This window comes from Anabas testudineus, chromosome 1, assembly GCF_900324465.2.
Source record: "Anabas testudineus chromosome 1, fAnaTes1.2, whole genome shotgun sequence".
Taxonomy (NCBI): Eukaryota; Metazoa; Chordata; class Actinopteri; order Anabantiformes; family Anabantidae; genus Anabas; species Anabas testudineus.
The window spans coordinates 9431924-9455697 of NC_046610.1; the positions used below are offsets into that span (position 1 = coordinate 9431924).

General features: G+C 39.7%; 2 protein-coding genes across 2 annotated transcripts; both read left to right on the top strand.

Moving 5' to 3' along the window:
• Window positions 1-378: 378 nt before the first annotated feature.
• On the top strand, window positions 379-15610 carry rnf150a (ring finger protein 150a). Its single transcript, XM_026360175.1, has 7 exons — window positions 379-1262; window positions 7209-7459; window positions 8451-8522; window positions 8745-8827; window positions 9027-9123; window positions 9302-9512; window positions 11170-15610. Exons 1-7 carry the CDS (start codon window positions 809-811, stop codon window positions 11286-11288), a joined length of 1287 nt encoding a protein of 428 aa, XP_026215960.1. The 5' UTR covers window positions 379-808; the 3' UTR covers window positions 11289-15610.
• A 1587-nt stretch (window positions 15611-17197) lies between these two features.
• LOC113161391 (aminoacyl tRNA synthase complex-interacting multifunctional protein 1-like) lies at window positions 17198-22462 on the top strand. Its single transcript, XM_026358944.1, has 4 exons — window positions 17198-17746; window positions 19816-20018; window positions 20783-20951; window positions 22086-22462. The coding sequence occupies exons 1-4, from the start codon at window positions 17377-17379 to the stop codon at window positions 22250-22252; spliced, it is 909 nt and encodes a 302-aa protein (XP_026214729.1). The 5' UTR covers window positions 17198-17376; the 3' UTR covers window positions 22253-22462.
• The last annotated feature ends 1312 nt before the right edge of the window (window positions 22463-23774 follow it).

Below are 23774 nucleotides of genomic sequence, written 5' to 3' on the forward strand. Positions count from 1 at the left end.
GAATTAAAGCATTGTTTAATTTTTCACTATAAGTCACTGTGGAAACATTAGCTTAAGTATGAATGAGCTATAATGAGCCTTGTTGTATAAGTTTTTACCAAAATAAATAATGGAATTAATTTTACTATCTATTTTAACAAATTATATCTAAGTATTTGTGGAGAAGTTGCACTCCCCTATTAAATAACTACCTGATTACTGTGCATATACCTATAAAAATAACCACACAGAGTGAGCTAGCTGTAAAAAGATTTTGTCCAAAATATTTTATTCGTACACAGGTGTGTGCATTTATAAACAATGTTGACTATATCAGTTTACTATTATTTGTATTTGTTGTGGTTCTTTTCTTTCCTTTTGAGCAGCTGTAACAAGGCAAAACAAGTTCCCTCTGGGATTATCAAATTCGTCAGTCTTGATTCTCACTAATCACATCAATTATGCTCTCATTTCTAATTATATGTTTGTATTTGTTGTGTCTTTGGTGATTTATGAGGTTTCATTTCCGCCACTCGCCACGCAGTGGGCGTCACCCTCCTTGACCACGCCCCGATCACGTGTCGAGCGAGCCAATCCGCAGCGAGGACGGGAAACAGCTGACGGCGAACAACAACACACGGCGTCGTCCTCTGCTGCAGGTGGTGCTGAGTAGTGGGCTCCTGCACGTAGACAGCAAACTGTGACAGGGCTGGTTCCTGGCCCTGGCTGTGGTGGAAGATGCTCTTTTAAACCTGCTTTTAAAGCGGACTTGCTGCCAGATTTGAGGAGCTCGTCGGACACTCGTCGTCCATCCCCAGCCAGCCCCACAATGGCCCCGTCACTCATCCGAGCTTGCCGCAGTCTGGCTCTCTCGACGTGGCTGCTGTCGTTCTGCTTCGTCCACTTGCTGTGTCTGGACTTCACGGTCGCAGAAAAGGAGGAGTGGTACACGGCCTTTGTCAACATCACGTATCTGGACCCGGTCACGTCGGAGATCAAGACAGAGAAAACCGAGTGCGGCCGATACGGTGAACACTCCCCCAAGAAGGAAGCCCGAGGTCTGGTCCTGGTGCCGTCCCTTCTGCATGACAGGCAGGCGTGCGACCCAAACGTCAGGTTCCCCCCTGTCCCTCGTAACACCGCCTGGGTGGCGTTGGTGGCTGCAGGGAATTGCACATACAGAGAGAAGATCCGAAACGTTGCGAGCCTGAACGCCTCTGCTGTTGTCATATACAACGTGGGCTCCAGCAGTGCCAACGAAACCATAACAATGCCCCATCCAGGTAAGAGGAAACAGGGTCTGTTTTTAGAGTACCCCCTGCTGTTATTCTGGTTCTGACCCAGTTTTGAGAGGACTGGCTGAGCGGGCATCTCCCCTACAGGTGCACACATGTCACTAATCATCACCTCCACTAAGTGTTAGCCAAGATTAATGGTTTTTATTACGCAGAAGCCCAGAGCTCGTAATCAGATGAACAATCTGTTGGTCTCTCGAAGTCGAAGAGATAAATAGGTCTGCTGAGTGGATGTACATGACCCGATGTCTCTGTGTGTCACTAGAGCTTGATAACATGCTCCTTTACCAGTGTAATATTTAACTTTCAATACACATACCACCCTAATACGGTTTTGGAGATATAAAAAAACCTTTTTTATAAAGGGTTAAAAACGTAAGTTTATTCTGACAGATGTCAGATCAGAGCAACATCCATAAATCAGTGTTCAAATGTACTTATCTGCATAAAAATATGAAAGAAAGGCCTGAACACTGAAAACTCTTTACATAGATGTCACAGTGTTTTGACCTCAGACGGTCTCAGTTTATGATATTAGTTCATCCCACTAAACTATTAAAGTTTGCTGTCCAGTCATGTTGCACCTTGGACTCTGGAAAGTGCATTTTCTGGCAATTTCTTAAAACCACATACACTGAACACACAGCTTCCCAATTCTGTGTTGAGACAAAATGTACCACTATGGAATAAATATGATGTACATTCTTAATAAAACACTCACAAACTGTGGTGTAATAAAAATATAATAGTGATGACTAAGAACGAACAGTAACGGTGTTTACTGTCACTAAAGAAGACAAGTACAAATTACTTTAATGACTTGAATGCACTGTAGCTGACATTTAATGAAATGATTTTTATAGTTGTGTCAGGGAATATTTCAACATCCTATGTGTCTAGAAACAAAACTACAGTTAAACCTCACTCAGTTCTTATGCATAGTGTGTGTCTGTTCCCATCACAACTGCACAAATATGAATTTAGGAGTGCCTTTCTGTGTGGGGTTTACATGTTGACCCCATGTCTGTGTGGGCAGTCCAGCTTCCTCCTACAGTCCAAAGCCATGCAGGTAGTATGTGGGTAGTGTTAGTACACTGCCTCTCACCCAGTGGCAGATGGGATTGGCTCCAATAGTCCTGCACCCTGTAAAGAAAAGCAGTTAAGACAACACTCGTCAAGAGAATACAACCATAACAGAAACAAGAATATATTACCACTAGGTCAACAACACCACAGGTACAAATAAAATTTCAGGTTGTTGAGAAGTCACATTTCTGTCCCCTGTTTGCCTGAGGCAGTGCAAGCTGATGTTTGGATAATTGGACACTCACTAGGCTGTTTAAATAGCTCCGGGCAGAATGATTTACTTGCTACTTCTTTGTGACAACTATGTAAAACCATGCACACATTGTATGTGCTACATCTAAAAAACTTTATTTAAAATCGATCATAGGTAAAGACAGATGGAGTTTAGTTGAACTAGAAGGCCCATTAATAGGCAAAGAGACTGCGTGTACTGTATGTCCTGGCGGATTCCTCCTCCGGTGAATTGTAGTGGCTGTTGAGCTGGAGGAATTCACTGTGTACACATCCATTTCTGAATTCAATACAAGATGTTAAAGGTGACACTTTCTACAAACGTCTCTTGTGCTTCTGTGAATGATGAGATGCCTCACTGATCCCAGTGAGATGCCTCAACTACTGTATCTTCCTCATACTTTGATAAAGCTGCATTAATTCACATTTTGTATCAACAGTACATCAGATTTTACATTCCTTAGCCAAAAAAGTCACACTATAATATTTCTTGGACCACATTTTGCATTTGTCATGGGCTTATTTTGTCAAGTTTATGCTCGGCCACTCTGTCAGAAGTTGCAGAGTTATGCAGGAATTATCCAATGAAAGACCTATTGGTTTAGTGAAATCAGACCAGGTTTCAGATCTTTTTTTAATGAATTGCTTTTGTTTTATGACCAGCAATTCTACTTTTGTGGATCAATAAATCTTATTTCCATGTGCAACAAAAATAGATAAAGTTAGCAACTAGCTAGTACAGTGGAGGAAGGTAATGTGCAGCGGCAAAGGAACCAATCTTACATAACGTGTGGAGGAATATGAATGTGAGGCTGCCAAAGGAAGAATGGAGCTCTTCCATATTCAGAGTGTACACATCTGTGCTGTAAAATCCACAGGTGCCAAAACAATAAAACTACTTATGGCCTGTTTCTGTTCCACCCTTTATTCTCCAGATCTCTTTCAGCTTTGACCATCTCATGTTAAATTTCAATAAGTAAATTGTTTTAGTCAGTAGCTGCTTCAGCATATAAACATATAGTCAGCCAGGAGCACATTAACTAAACTCAGCATAAAGACTGGAATTACCTTTTTGTATATTTAATCCATACAAGAGAACAGACTCAAAACTATTAACAACAACAGTTGAATTGTGGTGTTGTTATTTATTTATTTTACATTTAGAGCCTATTGCATTAGCCCACCGGTCAGGTCACAAATCTTACTGGCCCTGTTAACATGTCGAGCTGGGTCAAGCTTCAGAAATAGCAATAAAGTTATTTGAAGATAACAGGGGTCGGGTTTGATGTCAGTCTTTGTGTGCTTTGTGTTCGCGTTTTTTTTCATCTTCAAATTCCAGTTTGAAGCATCTTAATTATTTTTTTACATAGGAGCTTATTTATGAATGTATTTATTAAAGCAATGTCCAGTTTAAACCTAATCCCACACTCTCAAAACACCAGTCATAATTGCATGAGTAAGCCACAGTCTAGCATGGTTGTGCACCTGCCACATCCTGGTGTACGATTGTTAATAAAGAGGTTAACTGTTAAACCCTGCAGCAGATATAGAGCCTGCTAAAAGTTAAAGAACAGGCTGGTGTCCACTACATTAACCAGTTCACTTCCAATCTCTCTGTTCTTCCATATTTTGGAAAGATGGGTCTGCAGACATGAATCTTTTCAAGTCTTCAAGTTCAGCCTCAGGTTCAGACATTGCCCTCCTGTTTTAGCAGTAGCTATTTTTATCCACTCTAACTGCGTCACTGTGAAGAGAAGAAGATAAGAGTCAAGGCTTAGGGAAATCTTACATGCCTTATTATCCTTATTTCTACTGAGAAAGAAGCTGAAGCTGGACATAAAGAGACTTAGAAAGAACCAGGAGACAACTGTTTTATTCTTCAGCTTGGGCATCAGGTGGTTATGTCGGCTGTTTAATGAGACCATATGGCCAGTCTTCATAAAACAATAAACATTTTCAGTTATGAGTTTGTGTATCAGAGATATAAAAACATATTTCAGGTATATTTTTATCAATGATAAAAAAAACAGAAACTAAAACCTGTATGTGTGACTGCTGGTGGTTTGTGTTTGAATAGATGTGGTGTTCAGCTACATATTACCATCTGTTTGCTGTCCAAACACAGTTTTCCTTGTCATTGTTTGTACCAGGGTCTCTAACATGCATACACCTTCATTTTGTAGGAGCAGCCACCATAAAGCTGTTGTTAAAATTAGAGACACTGCCAACTGTGTGTGTGTTAGAATACACATTAGGGTACAGATTAAGGACTTTACACCCAATTCTACCGTACCCTCAACACATTATTACCTCTCGTTGAGGTGTTCACTTGCTGTTACCTTAACATATTTGCCTCAGTCATGAATTATTAAAGGAAAATAATGACTTTAGTCTTGAATTCTGTTACTGAAAACTGAACATGCATGCAAAGAAAAAACCTTTTAAAGGACATAATTCCTTCCCTGACTACAAACCTAAGTCATATAAAACAGCAGCTGTGCAGATTTTACAACAGATCTGTTACATAAAGGGATTTATGAGCAATAATGTCATGCAACCAAATCCTGAAAATGTACCATGTCTGTTGGACTCGAAGCCTTTAAATCTTCTGGAAAACATAAAACTGTTAGTATCTCTGTGACAGAATCGTGCTAGTCTATGATATTAGATTATCCCTGTGCAGTGCATGAGGATTTGGCTGCCTGCACAGGAGGTGGTTTTGGTGATGGCAGGTTGAATAAAGCCACTGTTCGTGGTGACTAGATAGAGGGATAGAGGGAGTGAAGCACCACATGGAGCCACCGTGACTCCACGCTCATCCATTAACAGGAGGCACAGGGGAATGTGATGTAATAGTGTCCAGGCTGCTGATGCCGTCATTTTAATCATCAACCATCGCTGTACGACTCAGAGATTAGATTGTAGTTATTTCTTCACTGAGTCCTGAGTCTTATTTAGTCATTATTTCTCCTGTGTTTTTACCTTTACAAGGACAAGTTTAAGTAAAGTTTACAAAGAGGAGCCTGGCTGACAGTGGCTTTTTGAAACATATTTTAAAGTCAGTATTTAAAAATGAACAACAACTTGTATATTGAAGGCTGTTGTCTTGTTGCATGATCAACCTTCTTTTAAGTTTCATGCAAGTAGGACCATATCAAGGTCCTGCCATCACAATTTTTCAATGGTTACTATGCTTGAATACAGTGATTACTCTTTATGAATCAAAAGGTTCAAACTCTGTGTCATGTGTCCACAGATCATTAATACTCTTTTGGCTTATGCACGTCCTTGTTGAAACTCAGCCTTGCACTGAGTTGATTTTCAGTGTTTCTGCTGATGGTAGCCATTGAAAGAGATGCTACCCTGTGGTTTCTTGTGACCTCCCTGACTATTACACACTTTGCTTTTGCACCAGTGTAATGAAACTTACCTTATTTTATCTAAACTAACACTAAACCACCCCTACACTCTATAACTTGCTGTCATCTTTACATTTGCTATATTGTAAGTTAGTAAGTATTGTATTGCAACACAAACATATTTTATTCCCCTTAAAAATTGAAATACTGAATATAGTAGCTGTTGTAGTATTTGTATTAAGAGCTGGAGCTCTGTTAGAAATAAAAGCAGGAGGCAAAGCTTATCTGTCGCGTTAGCACAATGGTAAGATATTAGACAAACAAGCACCGTATTATCTAATGCCAATACTAGGAGCCTCTGTTGACTGTTTCTGTGGTGTTCCTGCTGGACATCTTTCAGGTGCAGGGGTTGAAAGAGGGTTGCAGACTATTACAAATAATACAAAGTCCCTTATTACACATATTAAGCAACAGGTGGTAACAGGCAGGAAGGCTCTCCAACTGAGAGCGAGGCTTTAGTTGTTCTGTCTTTTCTAAACTCCCTGTAACCTGCCCAAGTTTCCTGAATACTATATACTTGAATATGAATTAGAGCTCCTATGTCTGCAATTCTTTAAGTGCAATTATTTATACTTGTGGTTACTCAATCCATAAAAGCAGAGCTGATACCTACATGTAAAATGTAGCATTTTCCTGTAATTATTACCAAGGCTGCAGTCAATAATAATGTTTTGGAATTAGTAAGATAAGGACAACGATTTGTATTGTAATAAGGTTTGGAGTAATAAGCTGTGCCCAAGGCCTGAAGTTTTGTATTTAGTGTGTGCCTTTACTGGGATTTATAGCTTTTCTATTATGCGACCTAATTGTTTTCTGCATTACAAAAAAGTCAAATTAGTTCATTACAGCATGTCAGTTTTCTTTTTGTCATTAAAGAATTTATTTGTTTTACCCTTTTTGGCATTATTAGGGCTGCAACTAATCATTATTTTCAGTCACTAGTGAACCTGCTTTTTTTGGTTTTAGTGATCAGATTGTGTCTTTTTTCATTTTACTCACATAATTGTTCAGTACTTTTTCTGTGAAGTCAATTTGGTTGTTTTTGTGGTTTAAGGATGCAACATAAGCCTTAAAATGCTTAGATCATAAACAAACAAACAATCAAAACTGTGTGGGCTCTGATCTCAAGTGAAACTACAGCTCTGATTCATCCACTGGACGTCTGATCTGTTGCATCCTGTGCTGTGTGTGTCTGCAGGAACAGGTGATGTTGTTGCCATCATGATCCCGGAGCCTAAAGGTCGTGAGATTGTGGCCTTGCTGGAGCAGAACATTGTGGTCATGATGCACATCACTATAGGAACACGCAATTTGCAGAAGTACGTGAGCAGAACGTCGGTAGTGTTTGTCTCCATCTCCTTCATCGTTCTCATGATCATCTCCCTCGCCTGGCTCGTCTTCTACTACATCCAGAGGTTCCGCTACGCAAACGCACGAGACCGCAACCAGGTATGACTGTGCCCTCGTATTTCTGTCTGAAAGGATAGTGACAGTGCAGCTGTGGGTGCTCAGCTCAGGTATTTTTCCATCTGGTGTCAGCCTGTGAGGCTGTAAGGAGCAGCCAGGATTAGCCTGACAGCTGGCTGAACACAGACGTGGTAAATCAAACGAACCGTGAACCGTCTCAGCTTTCTGATTTTTTTGAATCAACAGTGCAAATACTTGCTTTTGCCATCTCTGTATTATGAATGGCAGCGTCTGACCCTCTTGTGACGTCTGTAAACATCATACATCACTGTGCCTGTTATGATAAGAGCCGGTGCCGTGACAACCGGTGTTTGCTTTTTCACTTTGAATTGTGTTGATTACAAAGAATTCAGCCACATTGAACAAGTCTGCTTTCCGTTTTTTTTTTTTTTTGCTTTGGCAGCACAGTAAGCTGAAACAGACTTTTAGCAGTTAGTTGAAGCAGATGTTTCATGATGATATTTATTTAATAAGTGACACAGTGGTCTGTGAGTTCTGTGAGTCTGTTGTCATCTCTCTGGCTTTTTCATTATTTCCCTATATTTTATCCCTTATTTTGTTTTTATGTCAAGAAACACAACAAAGCAGGTGAAATGTTTTGAAACATTTTGCAGCCTCAGAAAATGCTCCTGAAACATGATCCACATGCACAAATATCATACTAAGTTACTTACTATTAAGATGTCAGTTTCTTATGGTGGTGATTTATTTGGCACTCTGTTTAATTAGCTTGATGCCAGCTCTCTATTAAATTAATTTTTTCACAGCAGAAGGAAAAAGTTTGAAGAGGAGACTACAAAGCAATAAATGATGTTGAACTTCATGTTGATGTTGAATCTTGTGACATTTTACAGATAATTAAACACAATGAACTTTATTGTCTAGACCAATGTCATGCATTCATACATACATACCTGCATTTTTTCCACTATTAAGTAAGTATAAAAGTAAGATTATTATTTATTTCTTACAGAGACGTCTTGGAGATGCGGCGAAAAAGGCCATAAGTAAACTTCAAGTACGCACCATTAAGAAGGGAGACAAGGTAAAATGTTTTCCTCACACTGCAAAAGGGATATCACATAAACCTCTAAATGAACTCTAAATGAACTTGATTAATAATTAATTTACACAATGTTTTTATCTCATGGAGGATGGTATTCACAACACTGGGCTTCTTTTATATTAGTTTATATAGACAAACAGTATTTGAGAAGTCATTTTACATCACTTTGCATTTCTGTCCTGCCTTCGTTTTGTGTTTTAGGAGACTGAGTCAGACTTCGACAACTGTGCAGTTTGCATTGAAGGTTATAAGCCTAATGATGTTGTGAGGGTTTTACCATGCAGGTGAGGTTTATTTGATTACTGCTATACATATATTAAACCTTAGGCTTCTCCATTTTACTTCTGGGCATGAAGAAAGAACATGTTCCCTAACTTCTGATATCTGTATAGTCTGCAAAACATTCCTCTTACTAAGCGCTGCAAGTTCAATATTAATCTGCAGTCTAAATGAATCATTTGTCCTCTTGTCCTGTTTGGTTAGGCATGTTTTCCATAAGCACTGCGTAGACCCGTGGCTACAAGACCACCGGACATGTCCAATGTGTAAAATGAACATCCTGAAAGCCTTAGGAATCCCAGTATGTTTCTTTTGTCTTATTTGAATTTTTTTTCCTATTCATACAAATTATGATCAAACAGTATAAGTAACAGCTCTGATTTCATATTTCAAGGCTAATCGAGTTGTGCAAAACATAAAAGATGACAACACATGGTATGCACAAGAGTTCTGCTAAAGATATGTGTGGCACATTCCAGCTCAATGCAGACTGCTTGGATGAGATTCCCCCAGACTACGAGATGTCTGTCGGAGGTCCACCCACCAACCCCATCAGTGCGGCGAGTGAAATCACAGTTAACGAGAGCTCGGTGGTGCTGGATTCAGCTGGAAGAGCAATAGGTCTGCAGCAGCTGTATCCTGATACGGAGATGGCACCTCAGGCAGGGGAGAGCTACATCATTTCCAGCAGTAAGTTCAGACGTAGCACTGATACATTTGTACATTTTACTCAACAACATACCGTATATACAGCTATAACTTAGGATTAGATTCAAGATTCAAAGGTGAGTTATGAAGGAAATGCTAGACTTCTACTAGTAATAGAGTCTGTCTACAATGTGGTACCTTAACATAAACAGAGGGTGTGTAAACTTTCTTTTAATGTTCAGTGTTACTTCACAGTAAATCAAACATAATCATACCTACCTACCTGTCACTTGTTCTAGTCCAAGGTGTTTTATTCTGAGGTCTAAACCAGGTCAGCAGCCACCTGCAGGCAGTATTGTTCCCTTTCCATAACCTAACCCACATACGCTCCACAACCCTGTTCAGGACAGTTGCATATTTTAGCACCTAACCGAATGCTATGGCTCTATCAGAGTATTCTCCGTTCAGCCAGTATTAGCATTTGGGTGGACAGAAATGAGGAGAAGCGTCAGTCACTCTTCAAAAGATTCTTCTTCAAGACACTGAGAAGCTGCTTACATGAAGAGTTGTGTTTACTTTTGTATGCCTGACAAGTGTCGGGCAGCTCAGCGCTGATTAAAGTCGATTTGTCATACACCGCTGCACTAATGAGCTGACAGAAACAATGTCACTGATGCACAGTTAGCATGAGGTGAACAAGCCGATCTGTCAAGATTTCTGTCATTGAGGCTTGGGAGTGATGGAGACCACATCCTGTTGTGCCTTTAGCCTGAGTAATGAGCGCTGTCGTCAACAATATTGCAGCTATCCTTCTTTCCAGAGTCAGCCATTTACTGGGTTGGTGTTGCATTCACAGTACCAGAAAAACACTGACATCCTTTTAATCTAATGCCAGCAACATATTTCTATTAAATTGAGAAAGGGCAATTAAAGATTGCAAAAGCTGTGTCATCTTCAATGATTCAAAATATTATTAGAGACTCTGAAGCTCTGAAACCAAGGGACAACGTTGAAAACCAATTCTTGAAAGACCGTGACCATGGGCTGTGATTTAGCACTGCATTGAAAACAGACAGATGTAGTGGAAATTAATTCTAGGGTTCAAGAACATTTAAAAAAACAATATCAGTTAACACAGTTTGTTGCTGAATCCAGAAATGTAAGTTAAAACTCTACAATGCACAGAAATATATTTTTCGAAGGCAAGGAAAATGATAAGCTAAACTGGCCTGTCTGCAGTCCAGACCTGTCATCTATCGAAAACCTGTGGTGCATTATGAAGTAAGAAATACCACAAAGGAGGCCCTGAATGTTTGAGCAGCTGAAATCTTATTTCAAGCAAGAGTGAAAACAAAAAAAGCTTTCAAAATGTCTGGAATCGTCTGCTATCAAATAAATAGAAACTATTATTTAAAAAAAACATTCATATTTCTCAGTTCGAATATTTGACATTTCATTTGTATTAGTAATAATTAACTAATAATGGACTCATACTGTAAGCTGTGACATCCTGTACCTGCACCAACAGTGACACAGAGGGCCACAAAAGCCAGTAATTCTAAATTCATTTACAGCAAATCTGTTAGAAAATGATAAGTCACGAGAAATAGAAGTGACAGTTACACCTCCCTCGCGCGACTTGATGTGACAAGTGCCTCAGATGTCAAATCATGATTTTCCTCTCTATCTCCCTCGTCAGGTGAGCGTCAGCCTCCGCTGAGCAGTGATTCAGACACATCCATCATCATGGGCACGGAGGTAGGGATGTCTGAAATAGACCTGTCCACGGAGCAGGAATGTGACGGGGCCAAATCCTGAGCCAATCATAGAAGTGAAATAAGCATGAATCACAGGGAAAATTAGCACGGGAGCAGGACAGAAGGATCAAGAGCCCCCAGATATTCACCACGTCTTCAGCCTTTGGAGGATGCGACCTCACTGAGGATGGGCAAACGAGCAATACAACCCATAGCAGCACAAAACATCCAGTTCTGTCTGTACTGACTGAAAAACAGATTCGTCCCTCAGTTGCACCTGTGGACATGTTGCTTGCTCGTTTTCCAGCAGTCACAGTTCACCACATTGCTGGTGTGACCACCACGGTGACCAGACAGCTCACATTGTGGTGGTTGAGTTTTAGTCCACGTAATGTTTTTACATCCTTAAGCGTAGCATCTGAAATACACATACAATAACCACTGAAATGTCGGGGCCCTTCGCAGTACTGAGAAGGTGAAATGATTGTTTGCATGGAACTAGAACAGCAGAGTGCAGCTTTATTTTTATTATTATTATCACATACAAAATGTGTGCCGATATGTTGTACGAGATCACTGCCAAAATATTCCAGAAGTAAGTTTTACCGATGTGAAGGATACATAGCGAGTCTCAGAGTCCCACAGTTGGTGTGAATTCCCAGCAGCATTTTTGCTTCAGCTTCAGAAAAGTGGGAACATGTTGTTATCCCACGAAAGCCTGAAGCATACTGTAGGTTTATAAGGCCTTATGGAGTTTAGGGGTGGAAACATGTATGCACACATTATGCTGTAATTTCTAAACGTAACAGTTTCTGTGACGGCTTCATTTTTACCTTCTGTTTCACCAACTGAATTTCCCTGTTGTTGAGAGGAAACAAACCAAACACACGGTAGACGTATCCGTCCTCACATCTGACAATCATAGCTGTCCACAAGCAGTTTGAAGTGATGTCACCCACTGCCCTCCTGAAAGTGCTGCTGATTTACAAGTTCAAAAAAAAAAAATCACAACATGTGAGGTTACTGTTGCACACTATACCCAGCAGAAATAACAGCCCTGCTATTTTGATTTCTGTTCACACTGCTGCTAAATACAGCCGGCAGTTGTCACTACCAAATTCTAGCAGCATGTACTCACTGTAGGCTTCATACGTCAAGCCAGCCAATGTAAAAATGACAGCAAGTGTCTGTGCGTCGTTTATCAGTAGTATTTTAAACATTATTTTTCATATCTGCTAAATCTGTGCATGATATGAAACTAATAACACGAGGAAAGAGAACTGGGGTAGCCGATGCCACTTCAATGGACTCAGGTGTATCACCTGGAAGTTAATGTGCATCTGAACTGAAAGAATTTTTATTGAGGAATCTGATGGTTGAAGCATGATTTTATTGTGACATCAAGAACTGAATGCTATAAAACTGTTCTTGGGACTATAGCCACACCAAGCTCAGCTAACTAAGGAAGACAACATGCATGTGCCCTAATGATTTTGGAGTCTTTACATAGATCTCAGTCTGAACAGGAACGTTACTTCATTTCTTATTTTTCAGGTCTGGACTGGGACAGATGGTCTCTTCTCTCTGCTGAAACTGTTCCCTCCTGCTAGCTGTGGACCAGTTATAGTGTTTTTAGATAAATCCAAACTCACAATTCCGCTATTGTGATTTTATATTTGATATTTCTATCAAACATTTTAAAGAGATATTGGTAAATTGCTCACAGACTATAAATGCTACCTGGTAAAAGGCTGTGGATAATGATGACATAGTTTTCGTGTGATTGCCTATAATGACATTTAGAGTACAAAAAGACTTACGAAGAGTACGAAAAGATTATTATTTTTTTTTTAGTTTTTCTCCATCACAAACAAAACTTTTATAGTTTTTTGCTGACATTAGCACACAGCTTAGTGTGGATGGAGGGCTGACATGGCGAGAGAGGAAAATGTGCTGGGTGTAGATGTACTTCTGTCCCAATCGTATGCTAACCAGGCTCGAGTGTGTGTAACACCTCTGGGTGGTTGCATCACCATTTCTGCACCGAATAGTTGTTAAATAAGTCGTGAATGGTGGAAACACACATTTTTTTATTCAAAACCCAAAAGCACCAAATCTTTAATAACAACTGTACCCTTTAAATATAAGTATCCTGCGTGTGGTTAGTATGTAATGTGGAACACGGCTTCAGACTCTCAAGGTGATGCTGACTGTTAATTACTATTCATAACCCAGCTGCAGCTTTTTCAGTAACGTCATGTTGAACACAGGATCCAGTGCTCTGTCGGATCTGTTTCCTCTCACATTCCAGTAAACTTAAGAAGCACAGACCCAGTGACTCAATCGATGGAGCCAGTGGAATTAAACTGGTGGTTTTCTCCTCCAGTCATTGTTTCCATTACCCATCCTGGAGCCACCTGGGACTCCGTTATGTAACACACACGTGTCCACACTCCCCTTGTTTGGGTTAATCATTGAAGGATCTTTGGGAGTACGGGCAAATGTTTGAGTTTCATGGAAGCCTTGGTATTAAATAGCAGGAGAACATTGTAATTCTTTACTTCTGTTAGTGTGAGCCTGTACATTGTTGGCTGTAGCTGCTCGATACCCATAGACACTATATTCTAGGTATTATTTGCTCATAAAGTAAAAGGTTAGAATATTAATGTTCGTGCACTGTGAAATACTGTGCGCAGCATTTCACAGCTTAACATTTTTTACACCACCTCGCTTCCTTTTAAACAAATAGCACTATTAACTATTCACTATTAGCACGTGTATGCTATAATTTCAACATGATTGAAATGTGTGGTAGCATTTTAGGAGAACTCATGAATGTACATTGTCACTTTGAAAAGAAAAGGAGAAAGAATGTGATTTTTACCAGCTCAATATAGATTTAGAGACAGAAGTCTCAACCAGCCAAATCTGGACCTCTAGCCTCTGTCTGTTACATCAGCTCACATGATAATAAGATAGCACAATACACGAGATAACTAGAAACATCAATATCTGCTGCTCTCTTCGTCTTTCGTGCACGTTTTCTCCCTCCTACGTTTTGATTCATTCAATTTCTCGTCTGTCGTCTTGACTCCTTATCACACACAAACACAACAAGCACTGTCTCCTACTGACGATTCGTTAGTTTCGACATGGTGACAAAGCACATCACTTTCCAGAGCCAGACCGCCGAAATTCTGGCTGCACTGCCTAACCAAACTAGTTTGGTTGGTTGGATTAAGGCCTTTGTTAAACAGAGCAACGTGTGATTAAGCTATAAGGTTATCTCTCAGTTTAGCCTGTTTACAGTGTCTCATTAACAACTGTCTTTGTGTTTTAGTTGAATTCAAAAAGTTTTAAAACACAAAAAACTAATTTTACTGGCAACATGGAGTTTTTGTTATACGTCTGTTATTTCAAAAAGAATCAAGTTTCTTGGAAATAACTGTGTAATTTGGTACAAATTTTAGGGAAAATATAAGAGTGCTTCTAAGAAAAGCTCAATTTAAACCTTATTACAAACTTATTTCCTGGTATTTTTTAAAAAATCCTCATAAACGATGGATCTGTAAAATAGAGTGTTACCCAACATTATTTCCTTATTTAATATGTAGTTCATTAATTGTTCTCGTGACGCATTTCTTTTCTTCTTGGCTGTGTAAACCTTGCTATATTGCACTTTATTCCTCCAGTGGATGAGGAGCGGCTTTACTGATGACTTGAGAAAGTCTTTTTATGTACAGCTTTCAAGAAAGAGGGCTACAGTATTGATCATGACACACGAGTCATTTGTTGCTTAATGTATATTGATGTAATCTTTTATCTGTACCGTTGTGTATGTGGGTTGGGGCGTATCAACATATTGTACACAATACCCAGCAGAAATAACAGCATTGCTATTTTGTATCATAAAAATAATTGTACGTATGATTAGTTGTGTCCTTTTCTTGTATTATGATGCACGTGTAAGAATGTGTTCGATTTCGACTTATAACACATTTTAACCAAGTTTTTCCAACTTTGATACCCCTGTTTTATTTTATTTAATAAAAGTGTGTTTTGCCACATAAAGAACATCTTTGATAAAAATGAGCAGAGCTTGATTATACCTGATAAAGAGTCATTGCATACATGCAAGATTAAAGACAAGAGACCTAGAATAAAAGTTGACCAGTGGAGTCTGAATTAAGGGAACTATTTGTACATGACCTTCAATATTATCTGTGATTAAAAAAAAAAAAAAAAAACAATAGTCAGCCTTCCTTTGAGATTTCACAGGAGGAAAAATAAACTCACCCTCCTTAAAAGACGTTATGTTTCTGGAGGTTTTATTACAGTGACATAGAAGAAAATCCTCCATGTGTTATGCAGCCTTCTATTTTTGATACAGTCATTCTGGTATCTGAATAAACAACTGCATCAACGGGTAAACTGTAAAATCGATGCTGTCAGCTTCTGGGTTTATTTGACGCATTTGTGCATAGACTTTCTTTTTTCTTTTTTTTTTTTGAATGGAAGGAATGTTGGACATTTCCTGACTGTGAGGAAGACGAAGACAAACTGACGATGGAGCAAAGAGATAACGCGTCTTAATCACAGTACATCACAGTTTAGTTTGAGAAGAATGTCGGTCAATTTAGCCACTTGTGCACTTTATCAGGAGGTTAAAAACATTTCTATCAAACAGAACATCTACAAGTTTACAAAGAATTAGAAAACAACATAGTTCTAACATTGTCAGTGTTAATGTTGTACCACAAGGTAGCGCCATCTCCCTTTATTTACGCAATATGGCAGGAGATAAGGTATTCAGATAATTTAATACTTAAAAAGAATAATAATACACTAAAATAGTTGGTAATTTTGTATGGTACTGAGGTTAACTTTATTTTCTTTATGGATTCATATGCAGAGAGCCCAGAGTGACAGGTTCACTATTAGACTACATACTTCTGGCCACGTACCAACATTATGCTTATATGTAAGTGTTGAAGACCCTCCCTCTACTTGCTCTTTCCTTGGGATTTAGGGATGTAGGTCATGTAAAACAATATAAATACTTTTTACTAAGTAACTAATATATGTAATAATTTACACAGCAGACACATTCACTTGTATCACTAATGTAATCTGATAAAAGTATTTCTGGCAGCATGAGTTAGTAAAGCTGTATATTCTCTTAAAGGAATGAGTGCGTCCAACTTGTGTTGCAGCTCATTCCAGTAACGGGGTCGGTGCATTGTAATGGGAACCAGTATGCACAGTTCAGAGTTGGCATGAGGAACTTTTAAGTTGGAATATGTGACAGAGAAATAGAGAAATGGAACAATTCGGTATGTGAGATGTTAAGATTAGTAGCCCCTGAGTTCACTTGACTGAAGAAGGCACCAAACAAAAAGCCAACTGCTTTTGTTGTTGCTGCTTTTGTTTTATGAAGGAAGGCAGAGGCCTTTAAACCCATACTACATGTAAATACAGTGGTGGTAACATAATGCTGTGGGGCTGTTTTGTTGCTTCAGGTGCAGGGAACCATGTCTGGGTGCATAGGAACATGAAGAAAGAAGATTATGTTGACACTGTGAAGAATAATGTAAAGAAATCTGCTGCCATTGTAGCTTTAGGTCACCGCTGGGTCTTCTACCGTACATCCAGGTTGGTGCAAAAGGTTTTGAAAGACAAGATCTCAAGATCAAAGTTTACACGATTGACTATTACTTGTCAGAGCTGATAATTTTGCACTCTGATAAAATATCTTAATCACACTTAGTGAACAGTTTATCTTTGCTCTTGTGGAAGAAATTAAACTATAAACATAATTTACTTTCATAAAAGGGGGTTAAGACTTTTGGGATTAACTAGTTACACCCCCAGGGGGAAGACAGTGAAGTTAAGGTTGGGTCACTGTGAGTCTGATTTTAAAAAGCATCCTCATGTGAAACAGCCAGTGTGGACAGACTGAGACCGTGAACCTTGCATTTGGCTGGGTTTGGTTAGAAAGGATGACTATTTAAATAACGGCGTCCAAACTGAGGAGGGCAGCAACACGCCATGGCTGCGTGGAGCCTGCTGAAGAAGGAGAAGGGAGGAGGAGGAGGAGGATGAGAAGGAGAAATTAATGCCACATGTAATCTACAAACACTTCTGCAGGAATGGGTCGTGGCGAGGAGCTCAGCGACTTCCAGCGTGGCACTGTGGTCGGGTGTCACCTGAGTGAAAAGACTGTCCGGGAGATTTCCGCCCTGTTAAACCTGCCTCGCTCCACCGTGAGCTCTGTGATTTTGAAGTGGAAACGTGGAGGAATAACGACGGCTCTGCCCCGGAGCGGCCGACCGCACAAGCTGAAGGAGGAGGACCGTCAAGTGCTGGAGAGAGTGGCGCTCCAGACGCGTCTGCCCTCGATTAAAGCGCTCACCTCGGAGTTTCGGAGCGTCTCTGGAGCCAGCGTGAGCTTCAGGACCGTCCGCCGGGAGCTGCATGCGATGGGGTACCGCGGCCGAGTGTCCACGTACAGGAGCAAAGGTGCGTTCAGGAGCTGTGGGAATGACAGCCTCATCAATCTTATGTGGTTGAAGTGTATACTTACCTCTGGCCACGTACCAACATCACACCTATGTTTTCTTTGGAGAACATCGACACCCCTATAATAAAGTTTCCTTCAGGATTTTGGTTGCTGCTCAATTTGCCTTGTTTTAGTTGCTCTCAACTCAGAAAGAAAGGAAAAAAAAACATAACAAATGCAAAATAACACCAATACAAACATGTCAATAAATTAATGATGATGACAATAGACTGTTCTTGTTTAATTTGCTGGATTTTTTAATGAAATACAGTAATATGTCCAGGTCCAGACGTATTTGGACATTATTAGTCTTCAGTTTTTGATTAGCTTTTGCCTTTATACACCACCACTTTTTATTTGAAATAAAACAGCTAAGATGTGATTGAAGTGCAGACTTTCAGCTTTATTTTAAGAGGTTTCACAAACGTATGGCATCTACCCTTTAGAAATTACAAACATTTGAAGCAGAGTACCTGAATTTTGCTCAGTAGTATTTGGACAATTGACAGGACATTAATTGAACAGGTGCTGGGAATTTCCCAGTGACGCAGGTAAAAGGTTTAGAACTAATATGAGTTATTGAGTTGGCATTTGGCAGCTGTTTAACTGGAGTTACCAATATAAAGTCAAAGGAGCTCTTCATAGATGTGTTAGTTTTTCAGGGTAATGATGTCCTCCTTTGAGATTTTCATGGACTTCATATTGGTAGCTGCAGTCAAACAGCTGCCAAATGCCAACTCAATAGCTCATATCAAGTCCAGATCTTTTTATCTAGTAACGAGAGAATGGACTGCACTCGGTCAATTAACTTCTTGTCAGTCAACTGTCTAAATACCAGGACATTGCCCATCTGCACTGTGAAGCACCGTCTAATCAGTTTTATGCACATATATATCTAAGCAGTTCAGAATGAATCCCACACATGCCCACACCATAACACTGCCTCCACCATGCTTCAGAGTTCCTTCCCTTATTCCTTATTTCCTTCTCATTTTTCTGGTGTAAGTTGACATTAGTCTCATTTGTCAATAAGATGTGGTTCCAGAACTTCTGCTGATTGTTGACATCAACGTTCCTGGAAGGTGTGTGTGTTTGTCAAAATATATTTTAGCTCTTAGATTTACGATTGTCATACTTGCATAAATTGTAAGGGTGATAGGAATAGAAATAGAAATATGTTGTATCCTGTACGTTCAAGCAGCTGTGGAGTTTAGCGTCGTGGAGTTTATGGAAGATGAGGAAAACTAGTAAACAAATATTTTTTTTTCTCTCTTTGCTTTCTGTTGTATCTGTCTCAGAAATCAATGTCACTCCAAAACCATGCATGTTTATATGCTGCTTCCTTTCTCTTGGCTCGCTTCCACAGAGTTTTGGATCCTTGCTGCAGTGATAGCTTTACTGAGAGCCAACACTGATTTTGGGTGATAGGTCAAGGAAATCGAGGCCTGGGTCACAGTTTGCATTCCAGTTTAACCCAAATGTGGTGGATAGAGTTGCCAGAACTGTCTGTCAGTGTTTTCAACACCAAGAATACTATGTTTGTACATCTAGGCTGTTTTATATTGAAACAGAAAAAGCCCAGCGGTTTTGGCAACATGTCTGTGGCATCGTTGGCGTTTCTGTTCACTACCTTTGTCCAAATTTAAATATCTCAACAGCAATTTGAGAGACTGACATAAAATATTTTAGACATTCAAGGTACCCAGATAATTAATTTTGAATTTGATCTGCTTATTTTGTTCTAGCCTCGACCAGCATCTACATACTCACATTTGTGATTTATAATTAAAGTGTCTCAACAGCAAGTTGTTGGATTTTCACCAAATTTGAAATAGATATTGAGCTGTACTTTGTGTTGAATGTGTTTATATCGTGCACATTTATTTTACAAACATGAATCAATAACATAACTCTCTTCAGCAAAACTCATCACGATTCACGATCAAGAATCACATCACGTAAAGCAAATAAGTTGCAAAGAAACGTTAACAAGTTATTTTGACATGATGGTATTTGTCTTTGATGCCAGGGGAGAAAAAGATGAAAAAAAAGCAAGAACCCTCCAGCCAAGAGGATACCAAGGTGGACGTGTCTCGTCTGGACCTGCGTGTTGGACATGTAATCACAGCACTGCAGCTTCCAGACACTGACAATCTGTATGTGGTCGATGCGGGTGAGGTTTCTCCCAGGACAGTGGTTGGTGAACTGGCTAAGCACATACCTGTAGACCAGGTACACCAATATAATTTTAGATATAATTAGTACTGTATATTATTTTATAATTATTACCTCCCTTTTGCCCCTGTAAAACACTTTCCACTGGATTTTGGAACCTGGCTGCAGTGATTTTCACCAATTTAGCCACAACAGCTTCACTCGGACCAGTCAGTGACTTTAGGTGTAAAACCTGCCTTGTAGCTGGTGTTCCCAAACGTGTTGGATGGGATTGAGGTCAGGGATCTGTGAAGACAGGCTTGTTAGTGCACAGGGAATTATCAAGTGGAAACTGACTTCCCTAAACTCAAGCCTCAAACTTGCAAGCACTCTGTTGTTTAAAATATCACTGCATGTTGTAGCAGTAATATTTCCCTTAATTGTAACTATGCACCCAAACCCTAGAAACCAATTCAGACCAAAGTATGTGTCTGCATATTCTTGGTCTGGGGCTGTAGTGTATAATTTAAATGGAAACTTATGGTAGCTGAAATCATGTGTGCAAAACATTGTGTGTGTGACCAAAAAATGGCCAAATAAAGTTATTTGGAATGGAAAATATTTCCCTTTAAAAAGACAAATGTTGAACATTGACTGTCGTATGTACTCGACATCAATTTATTCACATGACCTTTTACTGCATGCATGTGAAATGTTTAATTAGAATTGGTGTAATTGTAACCATGTCAATAATGCGTCTTTTTACGCAAATGCTTTTATTGTCTGCTGTGTTGAGCACATGGTTTATGTAAATGTAATTAAAATTTGTGTTACTCCTGCAGGTGCAGAACCGCATGGTAGTCCTGCTGTGCAACCTGAAGCCTGTCACCATAAGAGGAGTAGTGTCTCAGGCTATGGTCATGTGTGCCAGCTCATCGGACAAGGTTGAAATCATTGATCCTCCAAGTGGAGCAGTACCAGGGGACAGAATTATTTTCGAGACATTCCCAGGTACTGAATCCTGATTATTGTGCTCTCCGAAGCTCATTAAACATTACTCGTAGACACAAATGCTACATGCTAAATTATGTTCTTAATCTCACTGAAAGATGTTTCTACAAAATACTGTCTTAAAGAAATTAAGTGCCCTCTTGCTGCTAGAAACAACCACTGTGTTCAGCAGCCATTTCTTTGAAGACACTAGTTATGATGATCTCTGTCATGAGAGACGAGGTGAATTTTTCTTTCTCACCTTTAATTTGTTGGTCTGTACATCCCACCATGAGACAGTTCTCCTGACCGCAAAGAGTCTTGAGCATGACAGCGTTACACACTTTGGACTATATCCCACAAAATTCCACTGCTGTACCCTGGAAAACAGCCAATCCTGGACTGGCTAAGATCATATGTACCTCAAATGCACTTTGCAATTCTGGGATTTTAAATTACTCCCTTTATCCTTGGATGCAAATGGGGGCACTCTTATTCATTGTTTTTCCACATTTTGAGAACATGAGAAAGGTGCATGTGGATGCTATCATATGCCTCTCTTCACAGCTTTTGTTAGTTTACAAGTGTTTGCACAATATGACACGCCTCAGTTAATTGTACAGACAGATGACTCTTTACAAATTCACCCTCTATTTGCCCGTTCACACACGCACTTTGACCAATAGCAATAGAGGTGCCACGCAAAGCACTGTCTGGGCTCAGCGGGAGTAACTTGGGGTTCAGTATATGTTGCCCAAGGACACTTGGCTTGGAGTTACATCCAACCCTTTTAGACAATAATGTCCTTCCAAGTATGTGGCAACATGACCTTGCCCCAGTGCACAAAGTTATGTCCACAAAAAAATTGTTTTTCCTTGATGAATTTGATTACACATTGTGAGCAGGCGTCATTGCCAGACCTCGGTGCTGGCCTCACTGGTCTCGATGATCTTGTGGCTTATTGAGAGTGGAGCACTGCAGCCAGTTGATATAATATTGTGAAAGGTCTTTCCAAAGGGGTGGAGGCTGTTAAAGCAACATATTACTGCCACAAAAAATGCTTAACATTCCTAAAAATCTTAATTCCTGCGTGTGTGTGATGGTGTGAGGGAACAGAGAAGGTTCTTATAAATCAATCTGACTTCTTTATTGTAGGTGAACCAGACAAAGAGCTGAACCCCAAAAAGAAGGTGTGGGAGCAGATTCAGCCAGACCTACGCACAGACGGCCAGTGTGTTGCAACTTACAGAGGAGCTGCCTTTGAAGTAGCCGGCAAGGGTGTGTGCAAAGCCCAAACCATGAGCAACAGTGAAATCAAATAAATCTTTAGGGCTGCTTGAAATAGCCCAGTGCAACTCCCTGCAGCCAGGATGTTGTGGAAAGCCCAGAGGTTTGGAAGCTGTGGAAGAAACATGGTTCTGGGTGTTAAAGTTGAATGTCCACATACTTCAGTAGTGAACATCAAGGACAATTGTGAGTATGTCTCCCTCTGTTGGACAGATATGAGCATTACTGTAACTTAAAAAAAAAAAGATAAGAGAAAATCTTTGGTTTTCAGTTTTGCCTAAAGAGGTCACTGCAGTACCCACGATGGATCACGTATAGTATGTGCATGGGGATTTGTTGAAGTGAGACATGAGACCGTACACAGCTCTCAGTCTTATCCAGCAAGATGAAATGAAATGAAAAGGGACATTCCTCTAAACAATCCCGTTTAGTTGGGAAATATTTGATGAAATATAATCTCATGATGTCACAGCGGGCAGTTCCAATGAGCAGTGGATGAAACGCAACAGTGCAGAAATTCCTATGAAAAAAGGGGACGTTTGACAGGTTTCTTTTCGTCCATTCAGAAGGAATTAACCGGTTCACTGAATTTGTTCTGACATGTCAGTTCTGTTTCTTCTTTGTAAGTCTGATACTAGTAAATGATGGAAATGAATCAGTGTGTTATGCACTATAAGCATCAGTCAACACAGTTTCGTTTGAATATGTATCTTATGTAATAAAGTATTATATCTGAGATCCAGCAATCATCAGCAATTTTGCTTTTATCTGTAGTTTTCCAGGAATAACAAAAAATTAGAAAACTAAAAGTATTGAACTATAAATGTGGGTATTTATTTAATTATAACAGATTAGCTGTTGTTTCTGTGTCATCAACTTCCAGCATGATTACTAATTAACCCGCAAATCTCCTCGTTGGGGGGAAAACAAGCTCTCCTTTAAAGAGCAAAACACAAGCCATCTTATTATAGTTTTGAAAGAAGGACTCTTTTCTTCTTCTTCTTCCCCGCAGGGGCCGGGGGGGAGAAAACCAAGTACATAAAATGCACCACAAAGAATCACTCACAAAAAAAAAAAAAAAACATGCAAAGTTCTTGTTCCTTTATTTGAAAGGAAGAACTGAAAAAGTGCATGTGAAGAATGGGGATGTGATTAAGGAACTAAGAAGTGGAACATTTTGTGGGACACAAGATGTAGCTGGTAACTGTCTGACAGGCCGAGAGGGAACGAGCTCACCTTTTCACTTACAGTAAATACTTTTTATAATCATGAGCTGGAAATCTCTTTTCTCATATTTCACTCTCTCTGTATGTTCGTAAGTTGTTTTTATAAGAAACACAGGCAGTAGAAAGCCGGACCACGGTGTTTTTCATCTCACGTTTTAGCATATGCTCACAATAAAATCACTTAAGTGCACTGTTACACCAACCCAGAGGAAACCATACTGGAGAAAGTCTCTGCACTGTAAAGGTTATTGACTCACTTCAGTGCCTGAATTTGCACAAACAAGCGGTGAAGAGAAGTCAGTTCTGTACATGCGCTGCTTGTTGAGATGGT

Bases quoted from the DNA above. Each gene is read 5' to 3' on its own strand.
- rnf150a (XM_026360175.1), top strand. From the start codon at position 809: ATGGCCCCGTCACTCATCCGAGCTTGCCGCAGTCTGGCTCTCTCGACG. The intron at 1,263-7,208 runs GTAAGAGGAAAC...GTGTGTCTGCAG, and splicing joins CATAACAATGCCCCATCCAG to GAACAGGTGATGTTGTTGCC. The intron at 9,124-9,301 runs GTATGTTTCTTT...GGCACATTCCAG, and splicing joins TGAAAGCCTTAGGAATCCCA to CTCAATGCAGACTGCTTGGA.
- LOC113161391 (XM_026358944.1), top strand. From the start codon at position 17,377: ATGGGTCGTGGCGAGGAGCTCAGCGACTTCCAGCGTGGCACTGTGGTC. The intron at 20,019-20,782 runs GTACACCAATAT...TTACTCCTGCAG, and splicing joins AGCACATACCTGTAGACCAG to GTGCAGAACCGCATGGTAGT. The intron at 20,952-22,085 runs GTACTGAATCCT...TCTTTATTGTAG, and splicing joins TATTTTCGAGACATTCCCAG to GTGAACCAGACAAAGAGCTG.